Here is a 20,207-nt window from a genome sequence, read left to right on the forward strand (position 1 = left end):
AATATCAAACAGGTAAATGAAAGGAGTGATTAACAGAGGTCCTCTAATCCTCCGAATGTCTGGTTCTGGAATAAGCTGTTCTTTTCTGCACAAATAGCAAATCGTAAAATGGTAGGGTTGGGTTCCCCGGTTGTTCCTCTGACGATCAAGTCAATAATTTGCTTGAGTGGAGAAGTAAAATAAACTACAGTGGTTCTCAAGCACAATGAGTAGTAGTAAAGAACTTATCTTGATATAGAGAATAGTTTCCTTATTTATAGCAAAAATTTTGGGATAGTTTGATAACTCAGGCCGGTATAGGCGTGTGGCTGATTCAGCATAGGCTTTATAGGTGTCGGCTGACATATGGAGGAGAGGTCATTTCGGTATTTAATGTGAAGTGATTGGAGGTGTGCAGTGCCGACGTGGTCCAATGTGTCTTAAAGTCTGTTGAGGGCAGGGGAATGATGGCGCCGATTATACATTTAATTGAATTGCATTTAATGCGAGGTGATCAGATGCCAGCGTGCGGGAAGGAGCTCGAGGCTCGAGGTACTTTGTCGCCTTCCAACTCGTCTGGAGGTTGATAAAAATCGCCTTTCGAGTCGCCTTCGCGAGATGTCGCCTTCGCGAGATGTCGCCTTCGCGAGATGTCGCCTTCCAACTCGTCTGGAGGTTGATAAACATCGCCTTTCGAGCGCCTTCGCGAGATGTCCTCCCAAAGGTCGGGCGAGGAGGTCGATAAGGGAATCGACCAAGCCTTGGGTCGACATGCAGCGCTTTTTGAGTCGTCCTCGCAAGATGTCGACATGTTAAGTCGTCCGGACTGGGCCTTGGATTATCTTGAAGTGAGGAGCTAGCTTGATTACGCAAAGTGTGGGACACTTGTCTACTCTTAATTAGAGATTTCTTATCAGCACTAGAATAGCTATAACAATACTAATGTATCAGTTTTTTTACAACGTAGAATATTAAAATGCTACTTTTATAGCTTACTAAGTGTGAAGATGAAACAATAGGGTATTTAAGTGCCATTGTTGAGGACTACTAATCCTGAGACACTAAATAGAGGAACAAAGGATGCAAAACCGCACGAGATACTGTTAATGCCTCACCTGTATTCCCGATTCGTTATACTGAAAAGGATCGAAATCACCTGAGTACCCCCAACAAGGTGATATTCACAAGAGTTCCTCTCAAATAAGGTATAAAACATTCTCAATGGGAATACTGACGGCAGAACTTTACACCTTTTTTAGATTATGAACATGATATGCAAGTAAACAACAAATCACAAAGTCTAGGAAAAGTATGCCTTACAATTGTTGAGAAATACCAATGTTTTCAGATCAATATCATACAAGCACCCTTCATTCGAGGAAGCCATTAACTACATTCATCAACCTTCAAGCCATAGTCCTCGAGAATTAAAACATTTTCTGAATCACTATATATGTTACCTGAACAACTGTCTACCAGTATCCGTCTCCTTCATACGAAAAGTGTGCGGACTCCAGCTTCCTATCCGAGATTCTCTTGAACTTTGTAATGATCTTCGTATCACACCCTCCATTTGTTGGCAACTGATCGCATTTATTATTATTATTTATCATTATTTCCATTTTCCTTCAGGCATTCATCGACCTTGGATGGAACAGTGAACTTGGAGACTAGGCAACGGACTGGCTTTATCAGGGGGATATAACTACATCACATTTACACATCATCACATAATTCATACATTTCAGAGGACTTGGTGACATAATTACAAGCTCATGGCTCTCGAAGAAATCTCAGATTCCACTTCTACTTCCCCTTCAGGTCCCTCCACTGTAACCTGCAAACACCGGCACAGACGAACTTTGTTAGGAAGTATACACTCACAATTTTCGTTAAAAAATTCATATTTTAACTCTGGTGTCTGTCCACATAAATAAGCTAGAAGTTATAAGATATATTAATTTTAGAAATAAGCAAATGAATTCAATATGCATATGCCCATACTTGATTTGTTTAATACATGAATACCAACAATTATTTGATTTATCTCAAATCATCTCCCAAATCGAATTTGAGGAATATTTACAAATAATAGCCGAACTATTTGATGAGCAGTGATATCTGGATCAACAAATATAAACCTGAAGGCACATGAATCATGAAATTCTATCTACATTTTAAATGTAATCTACATCTTAAATGTAGCACTACTAGCATGAGAATAGGTTCCTATAATCTTACCCCTGGACCCTTTAACTTGTTCTTAGTAAGATAATGATCCAGAGCACCATCCCCACGAAGGATTTTAGCCCCACGACCTGGCTTATCTCCTGAGCCAATAGCCTCCTCATCCACCACAACTGCATCTACTCTCTCATCTCCTGTCTTCACATCTGGAATCTGAGAGAAAGAGCACCATTAGATATATCAATGGCAGGATGCTAGGAGGAAGGTTAAGGAGTTTCAAATAATGATACCTCATACATAGCCTCTGTAAGAACATTTTCCAAGATAGCCCTTAAACCCCGTGCGCCAGTATTTTTGGCTATTGCCTTTTGCGCAATTTGCCTAAGTGCATCTTCTGTAAAGTGTAGTTTAACCTGAAAGAAGCTCAAGGGTTAAGCTAGCAAAACTATTTGCTTAAGGAATGGTTGGCTGCAGAACAGGAGGATCTACATTGTTCATGCTGAACAGTTTCTTGTATTGCTTCCCAAGAGCATTCTTTGGTTCGGTGAGGACCTGAAATAGGAACAGGGAATCTTTAATCACAATAAAGACAAGAAGAACAGGGATAAATAAATATTTACATAGTAGAAAACCAAATTGGTTCTCAGATACTAGGCTAAAATTCTACGGGAAAAGGGAATTAGTCATTTTGACCCCCACTTCCCACCCCAAAAACAAAAAGAAAAAGGACCTTTACATTTTGAGCCCAAATTCAAGCTATGCCTGGCTAAATATAATACCAGAAATAACATATTTCAAATTGAACTACGACAACCAGTATTGACCAACATTTTGCAGCATTCTAACTGATATACCCATTCCCCCAAATACCTTCTCAACAGAAACATATGAATAATAGAAAGGAAAAAAAACACTATTACATCACGTAACTAGAAAACTCTGGATGCCAAGAAGCAAGTTCAAAAGCACTTTTTCTAATACACACTGATAATGGAAAACTTATGATGACAAGAAGAAAAAGTGAGATACTTTTGTCTAGTACATACCTGCACAAGTTGGTCTTCATTTAAGGCGGACAAACTAACTAATATAGGAAATCGCCCAATAAATTCTGGAATGAGGCCGTAGGAGATAAGATCCCCACTTTCAACCTGTCAATATCACATAAAACTCTTACATTGCAGCTGTAAAAGGAATAAGGAAAACTTCCAGATGCTTTGCAGGAACACAAACAAAATGATAATGATATAAAGGGTGCAAGTAATCGGCTATATACAGCAGACTATAATAATGATGCTTACTGATTCCAACAAGGATGATGTCACTACAGCGTTCGTTAACCCACCCGTTCTCATATTTGCTCGTACTGGTGCTCCAAAACCTATAGAAGAATCTTGTCGTCTGTTGCACATTGATAAGTGAGAACAAGCCCCAAATTTCAGGTGAAAACAGACTAGTAGATTGCAAGAAGCTAAGACCACACCTTTCTGAAATAGTCTTTTCCAGATCAATAAATGCACCGCCACAAATAAAAAGAATATCTTTCGTGTCTATCTGCAAATAAACACAGGCATTAGTTATAGGTTCTTCCATCATCTTACATTTTTGTTTAAAGAAAACAAAGAAACATTTCTAAAATGACCAGTTAAAACATATCAGCAACAATATGAGATGCCTCTCCCAAGACAGCATGCATGTCCCGTGCCCAACACTTGCAACTGGTCAACAATTGCCTAATTTAAACTTACCAACGAGATGGAATACGTTAAGCCTACGCATCTTCTGAAGAAATCTAATTATTCAAGTATAATTTTGCTAATACTGGGTATTACCAACCTCTATAGGAACTTTTAAACCAATTCATAGACTTGCGCGTGTGGATTAAAAGTCTTCAAAGGTGAGAGCTAGATCTCTTAGCTTCTGAATGCCTTTGAAGTTAAATGACCCCAATAGAAATCTAAAAGCCAATTTATCTGACTTGAGAGTGGGAAATTTAGACAAATGATTGTAGATGAAAGCAGAGAAGAGGCGTTACTTTGAGGAAAGAAAAAAAAAGGAAGCAGAGGGCTATGATACAGGCTGGAGAGAGGGAGGATGAAGAAAATTTGTCCAAGCAAGCCACACTTCAAAGATGTATGAATGATTTACAGATTCAGGATTTAATGATTTGAACAAAATCTTCTTGGAATTTTGAACTCAAAGTAGAACTTACATTCAAATGTGATATCATCTTTCATACTGTGGCTTTATATCCTTAGATGCTTGAACAGATGCTTAATGGTTGAAGCTTGGCTGTAAACATCTTGTTCCTATATCACGAGTTGTCATCTTTCATCATTAGTTAAATGAGTTTAGTTTGGTTTAGTTTGGACACCTGTAAAGTTGTAATTGTTATCCCTTGTGTACAAATTGGAGTCTACGGCAAGAAACTATGACCTGACTTTTTATGTAATAAATTAACAATTGAAGTCATGAGTTGTCATTATTTTCATTAATGCAGATGACTTTGAAGTGTGAATACGGCATATCTATTCCATTTAAAACTACACCATAGAATAGATTATAGACAATCGAAAGATTTTTGTACATTAGCAGCTCAAGCAGATCCTTGTCCTTTGTGTAACTTCTAAGTAATTCTCTAATTGATTCCAATAAGGCAACATCAATATTTGAAGATAAATGCATCCTATTGTCAAAACCTTATTGAACAAGCAGACATTTTCAGCAAATTTGTATTATTCATTTCGGTTATCAGCCATTTTGCATGGCAATAATTTCTCCTAACCAGAAAAATCTTTCTAAGGTAAAAAATGAATGATACAGAAAAAGTAGGTCTGCATCTTTATGTGCTTACATATTATTCCCCCTTACGTAGCCATTTTTGTATGTTGCCTTTCCAAGCTACAAGGCATCTCCTTATATTTCCAACATCATCTTATGACAGTACTGACTGTTGCGTGCACGAAGTATATATTTACATCTCATACAAGACATAATAACAACATGAGCCTAACTTTTGTATGCAAAGCTCATATACAGAAGTAGCACTATTAGATATGACCTAGGTGTAACTTTAAATAAATAAAAAAACATATATTAAGGTCCAACAGCTTCATGGTAAGCTATAAATTACAAGACAAACCATAACACCACCTTTGCCCCAAACGTCAAAGCTCGGCAGGCTAGAGGTGACAACAGTTAAGGAAAAGAAATGCAGGAGAATCATTGATTTAGTACCTGTATATTGTCACCGCGAGGGTGCTTCCTGGCTCCCTTCTCTGGAACATTAACTATCTACACGATAAAACAACCAACAGTCAAGTCTCAATACAACTGAAAAACAGACAAATGCATTGTATTAACTCATACAATAGAACCTCAAAATTTGATGATTTTGGGGAAAGGAAATTTTCCTGAGACAAAGACCAATAACAAACTTTCGTAGAGTACCAAACTGCAGAATTCGGTAGCCAAGTAAGTATGCACAGTGGCCCAGTGACACCAACTTTCTTTAGGTAATCATCTGATATCTAGTGTTGTTGTTTAATATTAAGAGCACAATAAAATGTACCTGGATTCTGGTTTTGGTTTGCAATAGTGGTCTCAGTTGTCTTATCTTGCAATAATCCATTAAACCCCCTAATAATAGATGTTATATTCCCCATACTGCAACTTTGTCATGTGCTGAAGTATGCACAGGCTGGGGTGTGTTCTGATTTCATTTTTTACAGAGGTTGCTGCTGTCAAGCACCATAGTCTAATGCGAATATGCCGTTTGTAGCGTGAAACAAGTAAAATTTTTGATGAGCACTTATGGGAAATATGTCATAAGCACAAAATCATAGCCTGATTTTGTTCTGATACCAAGAAAATTTTGCAGCATATTTACAACATAAAGAAATTACCTATGAGACCTTGACTGAGGATAGGAGTTGATGCTCCTAAAGACATATATAATTCAATCCTAAGTATGAGATTTGAGCTGATAAGAACACTAAACTAAATAAACTGAAATTAATGCATTATATATGACTTACAGTTCCTTCTAGCATTTTCAGTAATGCTTGCTGTACACCCTCACCAGATACATCTCTACTGATGTTAAGGCTCTCGGCCTGCAGAAGACAAAGTTGATTAAGGTATCCTAATAAAAACCAATTAAATTGTATAACTTCCCACAAATTAATATAACCTTCTTGGTAATTTTATCAACTTCATCAATATATACAATGCCTTGTTGAGCTGCTTGCACGTTGAACTCAGCTACCTGAACCACAACCGGAACCAAAACTTGTTAATGGACGGGAGAGCAAACAAACATGACTAATTGACGATTCTAATAGCTATTGAATGCAATGGTTGCAAACTAATATAACATCAAAAGTGAACTGAGAACAGAGATATTTATGCTGAGAATGGTTTCATAGAAATAACTAAACCCTAAACCTAAGGCAGCTCAAATGCAAGAAGGCGCAGCAATGATGCAAGACCAGGTTCTGTTGAACGCAGACTCTTGACAATACAAGATATCTTCAAATAACCATTAAAAATGTGATATAACATCTCCATACCGTAAGCAACTTGTACAATATTGACTCGACATCCTCTCCAACATAGCCCGCCTGCATACATTGTTGGCTTTCACTTTCAATAAAGAAAACTAAAAGCAAATGAGAGAGGGAAAAAAACATAAAAAAGAGAAAAATGAACATATTTTGACAAATAAGTCACAGTAAATAATAGCTAAATCTAACAGCACCTCAAAATTAGCTGTATTGTAAATCGTTCAAACCAACCACTATATAAGCAGATAAGCAGCACAGAGAGGATAATGTTGTTTCCTTGTTATTTACTAGGCTCCTTAAGCATGGCATCAATTTCCCAATAAAGGTTCCTTTATATAATAATTTAGACGTAATTTTTTGATATCAAGTCAACAGATTTTATGTCAGGGCTTTAAAATATAAAATAAACCATATATAAGAAGTTAGGTATGAGAAACAAGCATAAGATAGCTACTTCATGGTTATATAGGTTGCTTACGTACATAGGTATATATCAATTACTCTAGACAAACAGTTACAACTTATTATCTAGCTTCTTAACTAAAGCACATAGGTGAACTTTAGCTTCTTATAATAGGTAGCAATTACATTTCATAAATATTCAAGTGGCCTTCCATCCAAAAAATATCAGTTGCTGGTTATGCAATGGAAGCACCTGCAACAAAGAAACAGATCACGGACCTCCTAGACTTGCGTTGAAAAATAGATGGCTATTATAAAGAATTTTTATAGGTGATTATGTGTCTTCACCCAAAATATTATATGATCTAAAATGCCAGAAGGCAGATTGTCATGGTCTTTGATATCTTCAAATTGTAAGGAAGTTTTCTACAGCAGCAAACTCTCAAGTTAGCAGCTTAGACAACACACTGCACCATCCATATTAGCAAACTGATAAGCTTTTGCGGCAAGCCGGCAACATCATACATGAAGCCTTCTACTCACAATCTTACTTCCTGGGTCTTCGTCTTTTCACACATTTTAAGAAGGGTGGCTCCACTTCCCGTGGACCATAAGGTTGTGAAGTGTGAAACATGGTAATCATATCAAACTAGTGCGCCTCATCTCTTACACTGCAATTTTTTTCAAGTTGCCACCTATAATATCTAACGCCTAAAACCATCCTCTCCCAAGTCCATCATCCTGTCCACACCAATTCACACAAAACTGTCTTATATATGATTTTGAAATGCACCGACTCTGAATAATCTTACAGAATGATGGTGCCTGAATTACCAATCAACTTCCAGATTTTATTTTCATCCATTTAGATTTCACAGGCATGCACCAGTTTGCTATTCAGTTTACTATTGTAAATTTACACATTGATATAGCCTTTCCCTATGCTGCTTATATCTACAAGAACATCAGTCCATCAAAATATGAGCATACAGCAAATAAAAGTGAACAAGAGCCGCAAGCTGTCGCATCCCATATTTGCTCCTGCATTTCTGGAAATGAAAATGGAATTTTCACTTTTTCATTTCTTTTTTGCTTATGTTATAAGCATCTGTCAAGAAACACTTCTACAGAAGAAACAATTAGCTCACAATCAAACATAACATAAGATAGCTTGCACATTAAGCAATGGCAACGACTTGCAGAGACAACGAATTATCCCAAAAAATGTGAAAGAGGAAAATGTAAATAACTTAACAACTGCTACTCACACATTCAAAAAATTGGTACAGAACACGAGAGCATTGATGAACTTGCCTGTGTTAGTGTTGTTGCATCTGCAATAACAAATGGCACATTCACAAAGCGAGCTAGTGTTTTTGCCAGTAATGTCTTCCCTGCCCTTACAGATAATATTCAGGATTATAACAGAAATTTTGAATATTTTGTGAGGATATATACAGGATACAATAACAGAAAATAACTAGAAGTAAAAAATAGGAATTGTACCTGAACCAGTTGGACCCATCAATAGTACATTGCTTTTATCTAGCTCCACATTTTCATCATCATCACTTTCAGAGTCCCCAGACCTATATGTTCATTCCAATAAAAATTCACTGACCATGAGTCATCACAAGAAATGTCAACAAAATTCCTATTGCATATAACACCTCAACTGTCCACAAATACGCCAAAATAAGAAAGCATAGAACTAGCATAAGCAAGAGAAAGTTCACAAGAACAAACCCCTTTTGTAACGATGCATGGTAGATTCTTTTGTAATGGTTGTATACAGCCACAGAAAGCACCTGCAACTCAGTCATGGTTTAGTGAAAAAAATTATGGAGAATTCACATGTTCTAAAAGCAAATAGAACTTATATAGAAATTATTACTATAACAAATGCAGATAGTTCACAGAAGGAGAAGAAAGATGCACAAGAAAATCACCATTTGGTGAGGTTGTTTATACAGGAAAATCACCATCCGATGAGGTTGGTATTCAATAAAATCACATAACTAAAAATTTTGCAAACTAGATATTTCTCAAACTGACTAATGTCACTTACCAGTTTTCTAAGTTTATTTGCCTATTATGGACTACTAAACTGTGTAGTTAAGCTATCCTCAGAAAACAAGAAGCTAATATCTGGGTGCATAGCAGACTGCATTTATGATTACCTCTACCCCAGATGGATGATGGATGATGGATGATGGATACCATTAGTCTGTTACAGTATTTTGACAACTCATCGCCAACAAGTAAACAATACTTCAAGGTAACCATTCCAAGAATTTCTAAGATTGAAAATTAACAAAGAGTAATAGAATTCTTTGTATTTTGATGGGGAAAAAAATACTTGGAGTGAAAGATTTTAGCTTGTAATTCCTGAACGTGCTAACTTTCAAACAGTAATTAGACTTCTCTGTATTTGCATCCAAAATCCGTGCTAGCTAGTGATAGTTTCACAAAGAAAAGGTACATTCCTTGAACTTTATACTCTGAAACCATCCAATTCAAAAACCATATCAAGTTTGTAACTGTCACACCATTTCTTAGAAAAGTTTCAAACTTTTACCAGAAACAACGCAACTATACCAACGCATAAACTAAAACAGATAAAAATCAATCGACCCCCCGAATTTTAAGTAAAGATCCTACCTTTTTCGCTCGATCCTGCCCAATGACATACATATCAAGCCCCTTACAAATCTCCTTCGGCGTCGGAAAATCCTTCCCCAAATTCGACCCACCCCAACCCTCTTTTCCCCTCCCCTCCCCCTCCCCTCCTCCACCTCCTCCGCACCGGGCCCGCCACCCTCACTACATTCAAATTCGGCGGAAAAGGGGGCACCGGCGCTGCTGCACCGCACATCCCGGCATCGGCGGCCAGTTCTCCGGCGGCTCCCCGCCGTAATTCAACTTAATAGCTCCCAACACAGTAGCCCCAATCTTCACAGTAGATTAGGCATCTCCATCCTTGACTCGGCCGAGCTCAACAAAGTGCGCCTGAAGAGGAGCAACCTTCGACGGCCGAAAGAAGAAGGCAGTTTCGGCAATCGGGCAGAGGTTGAGGGCTTGGTAGGCTCCGCTGCCTCCGCGATCGAGAGGATGTTGAAGCGGCGAGAGCAGCGAGGGCAGTGGAACTCGGCGCGAATCTTGAGGAATTCCGCGCCGCGGCGGACGAGGCTTGGCTGCCTCCGCCGTCTCAGGTGGTGGTGGTGGAGGAGAGGTGGCGGAGGGGTTTGGGGGTGGGCGGCGTTCGCGCGGTGGAGGTAAGCTAGGGTTAGGGTTGGCGGAGGGACTCTTTTCTTGGATCGGAGAATTCTAGACATAGTGAGGGGATTTTGGGGGAGGATTTTCGCGTGGGAGAGGAGTTTTTAATGGAGCGGATAATTGGGTTGGTATTTGTGGAAGTGGGGCCCACAAGACAGTGGAGAGCCTTGAGCGTCGAATTCGTGATCTTTTAATTTGTTACTGTGAGCCTTCGGTTAATTTCCTTGCGTGTTTGTTTAGAAGTTATAAGATCGGTAAATACATTGCGATATCATATAGTTTCATCAACTGCTACGAAAATAACGTGACTCAATTTGATTGATGCTAGGTGGCTATTAAGAGTGTTCCGTACCAATTCGATTTAAAATTAGGGTTGGCCGACAAAAGCATTAGATGGAATTAAACAGAAATGTGGAGTTGTTAATCATTTTATGTCAGTTGGTTCTAAATAAATTAGCCTAGTTTATCTTTGTTTATGTCTAGTACGCATGTTATTCCTGCTAAATTTGGGATAGGATATTTGTCTGCCTTATGACAACCGTCAGCATTTTTGTTACAACCATAATGTCTTGACCAGATTTTATTGTAATTGTTGTATAAAAATCTCAATATTAAGCTGCACAACTAGGCTTTAGCCGTTTCATAATGGGTTAGGGTTTGGAAAAATCTTAGATGTGGAGAAGATGATGAGGAGAAGGGGGAAAGGGTTAGGATTTGAAGAAATCCCAGAAGTGAAGGAGATGACGAAGGAGGTGGAGGTTGACGCGGGGGGAGAAAGAGGAGACGGAAGGGAGGAGGTGGACATGGTCGTTGATGGGAGAGGAGGTAAAGGCTTAAGATTTGGAATAATCGCTTAGGTTTGGAGGAAAATAGTGGATGAGGTTGGGGTGGGTGGGTGGGGGTGGGGTGGGGGTGGGGGTGGGGAATGAAAGAAGTGAGGGTCCATTGGTGGAGGGAGAAAAGAGTAGGGAGGGGTTAGAGTTTTGTAAAATCGCTGAGATAGAGAAGATGATGAAGTGGAGGAGGTTGGGGAGGGGGAGAGGAGAAGGAATGGAGGAGGATGGGGAGAGGGAAAGGGAAGGAAAGGGAAGAGGTGGAGGAGAACAGGGAGAGGAGCAAGAGGAGGAGGTGAAGAGAGGGGAAGATGGATGGCGGTAAAATGGACATTTCAGAAATTTATTGAGTTGAATAGTGAAAAAGGTATGTCACTACAAACATTTAAGTAAAATATATATGATTTCAACCAAAAAAACTTAATTGGGTTGGATGGAGAAGAGGGCAAGGGAGGGGGGTCATTGAGCTAAATCCAAGGGGAAGGAAAGGAGACAGAGAGAGTGTGATGTAATTAATTATGTTTGGATAGACAGCTAGGGAATAGGTTGCGTCACGACAGCCTCGGCAGCGAGGCTGTTGGCTCCCACTGTGGTCGCCAGTTTTTTTTCGTCGAAAGTTGCCTTCATCATTGATTTCATTAGAACTTTAATCGTTTACAAATGAATTCAAATATCAAAAATAAAAATTACAACTTTCTTGAAAATAAACGCAAGATCCGTTTATCGTCTCTTGCTTGCGTGGGTCTTTGGCCTGTGACGGGGACGTCGATATCCGTGGACTACCTGGCACTCAGATCTGTTCCGGAAAAATCGGACAGAGCTTCGTCGATCCGCGAGAGATCTAGAAGCTTGAAGCGCCTATCTCGGCTAAAACGAGATATTTGCTCTTCTTAGGATTACCGGCGAAGGGTAATACTAAGGAACAGGCACGGGTGATGAAGAATCTGATGAAGACCTCTCCTCTGTTGAAGCGCTTGACCACTCTTCACTGCAGCAGGGCTTCGCCAATCTTCTCCAAAAATCCAGATCTAGAAAAATGAGGCAATGGGTGGCTATTTATAGGCCATGGGGAGCATCTAGGGGGCCTAGACACCCCTGGGGTGTCTAGGCTTTTCCTAGACACCCCTGGGGTGTTTCGACTTTCCCGAGACACCCCGGGTGTCCCAACTCAGCCTGAGACGCTCCGTTGCGTATGTTTGATTGTTTTCACCGTAAATTCTTCGTCCGAACTCGGATTTGAGTGATTCCAAGTGCGCTGGAAGCTTGACGAAGAGTTCTATCCGCTCCGATGGTTGGATTATCTGTAGAATGAACGAGACTCGAAGGGCGTTGTCCTTTTTGTGAACATCGCCGGGTTCTTAACTCTTCTAATCCTTCTCGCCACTTACTAAAAAAAATGCAAACAAAACACAATTTTACAATGATCATTGTAATCTTCTCAACTCCTTTCCTCCCCTCCCCTCTTAAAAAAAAAACCTATATATATATATCCAAACCTAGCATAAAGATGATACGTATCAATTTGAATACAAGTTAAAATGGTTTTATGGAAAAAAAAACTTTTGATAATTGTATATTTGAAGTCATGTTTCAAATCCCTCTATCTTTTTTACTCGGTCATCTTCTTATGATATTTCTGAATGTGATTTCGTCGGATGTGAATCAACTTCCTGAAAACATATAATTTGAATTGGAGAAGTTTCTATTGGTATGAGGAAGAATGATAACTTCATTTTCTTTGATTTTCTATATTTATAAGCGTACGAACCTCATACTACTTATTTTATAGCTTTGAGTTCTTGGTATGCATCTTTGTAGAAAACGATTTAGCGAGAAAATGGGGACCATGAAATATTAGAGGAAATTGTAACTAAAATGTCCAGCTATTGGGATGGATGAATTACGAAACTTTTCCCAAAGTCAAGCTCATAAACAGCGATTAAGGTATGTTTGTATCTGAGCTGAACACTCCAACCTGAATCTGTTTAGTTTAAAAAAGTAAATTAATAAAATTCAAGTTACTGATATATTTTGCATTTATAAAATGATCATCTTCTTCCTACATTGAAGCTAGGATTTAATTGATTCAGTGATTCTCCAGTAGGACCTCCAACAGGCAAAGACTAAGGCGCTATGATTGTCACATATAAAATGAAGCATGCCTCGAAAAAACCTAGTACTACTAATGAAGAAAGTAAGAGGATAGGATATTTTTACTAGGTCAAATTCAAATGATTTCCTTAAAAATAAAATGTACAAGGGGCTCTATAGAAAATGTATGAAACCATTAGTTAAGGGGGTGTTTGGTTGAATTTCTACATATTATAGGAAATATTTTCCACTCTAAATATGATTTCTTTATATTTTTTAAAAAAATTATAGGAAAATTTTTGAAAAGTCAAAGAGTACCAATTTTTTTGTTTTTTTTACTCTGCTTGATTGGTTAAAAACAAGAATATGACCCATAACTTTATAGAAAATAGCAAGATTTCCTATCATTTGTAGAAATTGAACCAAACACCCCTAAATTTATAGAAAAGTGTCAACTTTATAGAAAAGTGTCAATGGTTCATCGACGTCAATTGAACTCCTGTGGATCGGATAGTGACGTTCATCGTCGCTCTTTAACACTGAACAATTCGTGGAGACCTATAGGCAATTTTCGATGCCTATAGATACCCCCTCCAAAGCGTTCCGGACTCGTTTCTTTTACAGAAGAGACTGGAATACTTTGGATGTGATTGGTCTAGCCTTCAGTCGGCATAAGGACCTGTAGTTAGCTTCGACTCTTGGCTCCTTCGATTTTCGGTCTATTCGATGCTTTGACGAATAGCCGAAGTTCTTCCGGCGCTGCGTTTATCGCTTGGCCGTCGTCGGAGCCTCGAGTCTGCAGCTGATGAATTGAGTTTGGCTCATGTCATTGAGTTGACTTTGAACTACCTCCGTCACATTGTGTTGACTTAGGGTTTCGGATCACCGTGTGTTGACTTTTTGTCGCAACGCGTTGACTGGCGTTGACCTAGGGTTACGCGTTGACCGGCGTTGACCCTAGGGTTTCGAATCGTCAAACGTTGACTTCGGTTGCAACGTGTTGACTGGCGTTGACCTAGGGTTACGCTTTGACCGGCATTGACCCTAGGGTTTCGAATCGTCAAACGTTGACTTTGGTTGAAACGCGTTGACTAGCGTTGACCTAGGGTTACGCGTTGACCGGCGTTGACCCTAGGGTTTTGAATCATCAAAGGTTGACTTTGGTCGCAACGCGTTGACTGGCGTTAACCTAGGGTTACGCGTTGACCGGCGTTGACCCTGGGGTTTCGAATCGTCAAACATTGACTCTGGTTGCAACGCGTTGACTGGCATTGACCTAGGGTTACGCGTTGACCGGCGTTGACCCTAGGGATTGAACCAAACACCCCTAAATTTATAGAAAAGTGTCAACTTTATAGAAAAGTGTCAATGTGGTGTCAGTGCCTCAGTTGTGTCAGATTTCTGGGTGATTTTCGCCCATTTTGAGAGAAATTGATTTCTATAAATTTTGGTAGTTTTTTGTACTTTACAGAAAACATTTCTATAATTTTTTTTAAAAACCAAACACAGTTTACGGAAATCTACAGAAATTTTTTAATTATAGAATTGCCATTGTCAACCATTTTGAGAAAACTTTTCTATAAAATTGTGCAACCAAACACCCCCTAAGTGCATAATTTGATATTTTGGTTTTATGTATACGTATTCCCAAAAATATATATAAAAATAATTTACTATTTATCTCAATGTGTATAGATACCTCGTTGGAATTAGAAAGATTCAACCATTTCTAGTAGTAAACGTAATATTAACAATTTTCTAAGGAAAAATCAGATTTTCTCAAAAACACTAAAAATTTAAAACATGTTATCTTTTTATACTGAACACACACGAGTTAATATATTTTGCTAACTGTGTTATCAAATATCTATACTATTAGGGGGTGTTTGGTTCAATTTCTAGAAATTATAGAAAATGTTTTCCATCTAAAATATGATTTCCTTGCATTTCTTAAAAAAATTATAGGAAAAGTTTTGAGAAATCAAAAAGTACCAATTTTCTTTTTTTTTTTTGTACTTTGCTTGTTTGGTTCAAAACAAGAAAATAGCTCATAACTTTATAGAAAATAACAAGATTTGGTAGGTTTTTAATTAAATATGGTATGTGTCAGATTTCTGGTGATTTCCTCTCATTTTGCTAGGGTTTCGAATCGTCAAACGTTGACTTTGGTCGCAACGCGTTGACTGGTGTTGACCTAGGGTTACGTGTTGACCGGCGTTCACCCTAGGGTTTCGAATCGTCGAACATTGACTCTGGTTGCAACGCGTTGACTGGCGTTGACCTAGGGTTACGCGTTGACCGGCGTTGACCTAGGGGTTACAAATTTGTCATTGTCAGATGTTTTGAGAAAAGTTTTCTCAAAAAGTGTGCAACCAAACAGCCCCTTATATTGAAGAAAACATAGCAAATATAGTGCAAAGTTTAAAGGGCAAACGACAAGGTGTTCAATTAGGGTAACCAAAATATCTATTAATTAGTTGGTTTTGACAAAATTTAGTCAAGGTAAATTGAACCGTTCTAAATTATAGGCCAAGCCAGCTAAAGGGAATTAGTTCTGTTTGGGTTTATCTCTGTGATTAGGGTTGGATCCAACTAATTAAAAAAATGAGATATTAATTTAGTCCAAAAGAAAATAGAAATAAAGAGAACGACCGAAGAAAAGTGTTTAAGGGATTGATGAAAGAACAATGTAAGTCAACTAAAAAAAAATCAAATTATTGATAAAAAATAGATAAAAATTTTTGTTTATCATGGAAAGAAAGAAAAATTAAGTGCACGTCAAAGAATCAAAAGAATAGGCTGTTTGGTTTAAATTGTTTCTAAACCAACCACCAAAATCCGTTCGGTTCACGCAACTAGTTTAATCAGTTCAAACTATTAATGCTCGCCCCTAGTCACAGTATTAATTTTAATAATTTTCTTCCAAATATTTTAAAATTTCATTCCACCCTCTCTTCAGAGCTCTCCCTCTCATGTTTAATAAAAGAGAAATTCTCTAGAAACAATCTTCAGAATGATTTTTTCTGAAGCACAAATATTTGGATCGATACAAATATTTAAGACTGATTCATATAAAATTTTTAATGAAGTAGGCAACAAATGTTGTGGTAACCTAATACCTTTTCGATGTATTTGTAATTTACAAATAAAAATTACGTTAAAAATAATACCAATTTTAAATTTTTTTTACTTTTCTATCCTATTTTGAAACTAAAAACTCTCAAACATTTATAAAAGGATTAATTTCACAAAATCCTCCTGAACTTTGTTTACCTCACTTAACTCCCTTTAAACTCTTAGGACAGTGAGAAAAATAAAGTTGGGAGGGAGGAGGGTTATGAGCAACACCACCCAAAGTTTAAGGGGTTTTGTGAAATTAACCCTTTCTTAAAAGGGATCTCTTCTCTTTTAAGATTGATCACAGAATCAACCAATTAAGTTTTTCTTTTTTCTTTTTTTTTGTTGGGATGAGAATGTATCAAAAGAAAGGTTACATCGCTCTATGTGTATTGAAGGGTTAATTTCACATAACCTCCTTAAACTTTATTTATATCATTTAACTACGGTGGTTAGAGAAAACTGTCAAATAAAAGTTTAATAATCCAATTATATATAAAAAATGCGAGAACAAATTTAATTACTTGGATCGCATTATTATTCATATTTGGATTTCACAATTTTCTATTTTCCGTTCTGATTTTCTAATATAATCTAGCTAGATATCATTTTGCAAGCATCCCCGCATCCATTAATGTTAACGCCAAAAAAAAAAGAAAGGGAGGAAAAGAGGGTGAGAAAAGAAAAAGAAAAAAGAAGAAGAAGAAACAAGGTTAAAGGGGCTGTTTGGTTCCTTGTTTTTAAGGGGAAAGTTTCTCTTGAAAGCCTACCAAAAATATCAAAAATGTCATTTTTTAACAGATTTTCAGTCAAATTTTTTTTTTAGAGATGATTTGAGCTGAAAGTCTGTCAAAAAGTAACACTTTGGCAAGCTTTCAAGAGAAAAAAATGGTAATCAAACAGCCCCTTACAATATTATTATGACATCTAACTTGAAACGTCTGGAAGTCTCAAGCCTCTTCCACCTCAACCAACCTCGAACGTTCTCGCGCGTCCTCATTAAACGCCACGTGTCCCCAACACCAAAACACCCTATAAATACAACCCGACCCAGTTCGCTCCGCTCCATCGCGGAGGTCTCCGACGAGCAAAACCGACGACAATGAAGGTTTATCATACTCGTGTTCTTCTTGCTCTCAGTTTTGCTCTGCTGTTTGCTGTTAGGCCCTCGAACGGGTCTCTGCTGCCGCTAGTACTGGATCGGGTAGGGAGCCCGTTGTCGGATCAGTTGCCCGACCCGTTTAGGATACTGGAGCAGATTCCGTTCGGGCTTGACCGTGACGATGCGGTGGCTGTGTCGCCGGCGAGGGTTGACTGGAAAGAGACTCCGACCGGGCATCAGATCGTGATTGATGTGCCTGGTAAGTTAAATATATTGGGATTAATTAATCCCATGCCGAACTCTATAATTTTTATTTGGTACTTGGAATTAATTCTTTATTGATTTTATTTACTAGGTTAATTGCTAAAAGTAAGTATCAATATCTCATTAGAAATGGGTCAAGACTCAAGAGATAGGATTAAGCTGGGGAATCTCAAAATTGGGAAACCTTACGATTATTGCTGTTAAAGTTTTGTAAACCGTATCTTTTCTTTAGATATATATGTATCTACTCATATAAATGAGAGAACTCAAGAAATACTATTCGTACTAAACTATTCGTACTATAGTAAGTGTTACCGTGGTAATACTGTAGTATTATTACTGTAGCTAATATGAAACTAGACGAACTAGCTAACATGAAACTAGACGAACTAGACGCTGTGATTTTTTTTTTAAAATATTACTATAGCTCACGGGAATACTGTGACAAAGGTGGGATATTGTAGCATTTTAAAAAAAAATTAATGTAGCAGTTAAAACATGATTACTGTAGCGGGAAAAAAATTGGTTGTGCTTTGTAAGTTGTTCACGCTAGTTTGATATGAATTTAAAATTGGATTTAAAACTTAACTATCATAATTTCTATATAAATAGAGTCATTTTAATACTCCTTAGTACCATGGATGTTTGTAATATTTTTTTAATGATATTAATTCATTTAATATGTGATATTTTATCTTAGCTTATTTAAAATTGGTTATGACATATTTATATTAGAACATATTAAAATTCTAGATCATTTTACATTTATATTCTTGGGAATATGCAATATAATATATATCTAATTAGTAAGCTCTAGTATATATATTTTCTAGAAAGGTCTAGATCTAAGGAGGGAGAAAAGAAAATAAGAGAAAATGTGACATGGTCAAATTACTCGCATCTCTTTAGTGAGTGAGATCTCTGCCCGTCAAATTGTAGGTTTTTGGTGCTCTAGCTAAGTTTTTAAACTTCAATTTTAATGTAGTAGTATAGATTATATTCGATTTTTTTTTTCTTTTGGTCTGATGTTCTATATTATGTGTAAATGTGTAGGTATGAAGAGGGACGAGCTTAAAATAGAGGTAGAAGAGAACCGAATCCTTCGAATAAGCGGCGAGAGAAAGAGGGGAGAAGAGAAGAAGGGCGACCACTGGCACTGCGTGGAGCGCAGCCACGGCAAGTTCTGGCGACAGTTTAGGCTCCCCGACAATGTGGACCTCGACAAGGTTGAGGCCAAGCTTGTAGACGGAGTTCTCACCGTGAATCTCACCAAGTTGGCTCCTGATCAGATCAAGGGTCCGAAGGTTGTGAGCATTGGAGGAGGGGAGAGTGAGAGGGAGAAGCTCGGTGGAGAAGCTAAGAAGACTGAGCTATGAGGAATGCTGTTGAGTTTGTGGCTTTTAGTCGAGTGATGAAGGGATTTTTGTGTGTCTGTGGGGTTTTTGTGTGTGTCTGTGAATGAGAGTATGCGAGGTGTCATGCATGTAGTGGAGTCTTGTGTAGAGAATAAATAAAGAATGAGGTGGGCATGTAGCTAGTGCTGATCAGAAAACTTGGATCTCTTCATTTGAAGATATGTTTTGGGGATCGTAGTATCGCCAATCAATAAGGTATAAAAAAATCACAATTAAGAAGAAAGAACATTGAGATCGGTGAGATCAATTTTGACTTACCTCCACAAGATAACAATACGAGACGAGAAATTCATTATGTATCAGAAAGAACTACAAGAGGAATAACTCAATTCTTTTCTCTCAATCTCTTAACCTTAGATAATCAATCTTCATATTCTCTTTAAAACTCATTCTTTACAATTTTTTGAACGGACAAAGATTGTGAAACTTTTTTCTAACATTATAGTCTTTTGTATGGATAAAAACCACGAAATCTTCGTCACTTGCATAATATTTTTGAATCAAGATACGCCCTCTACTAATCTTTAATCCTAAAATACAAGAATATTTGCTCTATACCTTTTTTTTGGTTTTTACTCCAACAATAGAAGAATATATGTAGGGAGGGGAAGGTGCTAAAATAGGATTTTATTAACTTGATTCTTTAACTTGTGTATTTTTCTTGTGAAGGAACCGCTTGGAGCTTGAAAATCTTGGATTGAAGATCAAGAATTTGAAGCATTGCTTTCGGGTAAGTCTTCTTTCTAGTTTTCAATTCCACCCTCTTTAGCTAGCTTCACAATTAGAGACAATTAGGATTTAAAAAAAAAATTTCACTTTTGTTGACCATAATAAAATCCATCTTTCACTTGGACATTAACTAACAAGGTAATAAATTCAAACATGAACCATCTTCTCACATTTGCTTGTTGTTGACCATAATTAAAAAAAAAAAGATTTTCTTTTTATCATCCTTTTTAGTCGCTTTTAATTTCTA

At 37.6% G+C, this 20,207-nt stretch overlaps 1 protein-coding gene and 1 pseudogene across 1 annotated transcript; one reads left to right on the forward strand and one right to left on the reverse strand.

Annotated features, from left to right (window-relative positions):
- LOC109830802 lies at positions 1,254-10,957 on the reverse strand (annotated as a pseudogene).
- Positions 17,412-19,421, forward strand: LOC109829393 (22.0 kDa class IV heat shock protein-like). The gene is made up of 2 exons (XM_020396517.1): positions 17,412-17,811; positions 18,870-19,421. Exons 1-2 carry the CDS (start codon positions 17,553-17,555, stop codon positions 19,190-19,192), a joined length of 582 nt encoding a protein of 193 aa, XP_020252106.1. The 5' UTR covers positions 17,412-17,552; the 3' UTR covers positions 19,193-19,421.

Source organism: Asparagus officinalis, chromosome 2, assembly GCF_001876935.1.
Source record: "Asparagus officinalis chromosome 2, Aspof.V1, whole genome shotgun sequence".
Lineage (NCBI taxonomy): Eukaryota > Viridiplantae > Streptophyta > Magnoliopsida > Asparagales > Asparagaceae > Asparagus > Asparagus officinalis.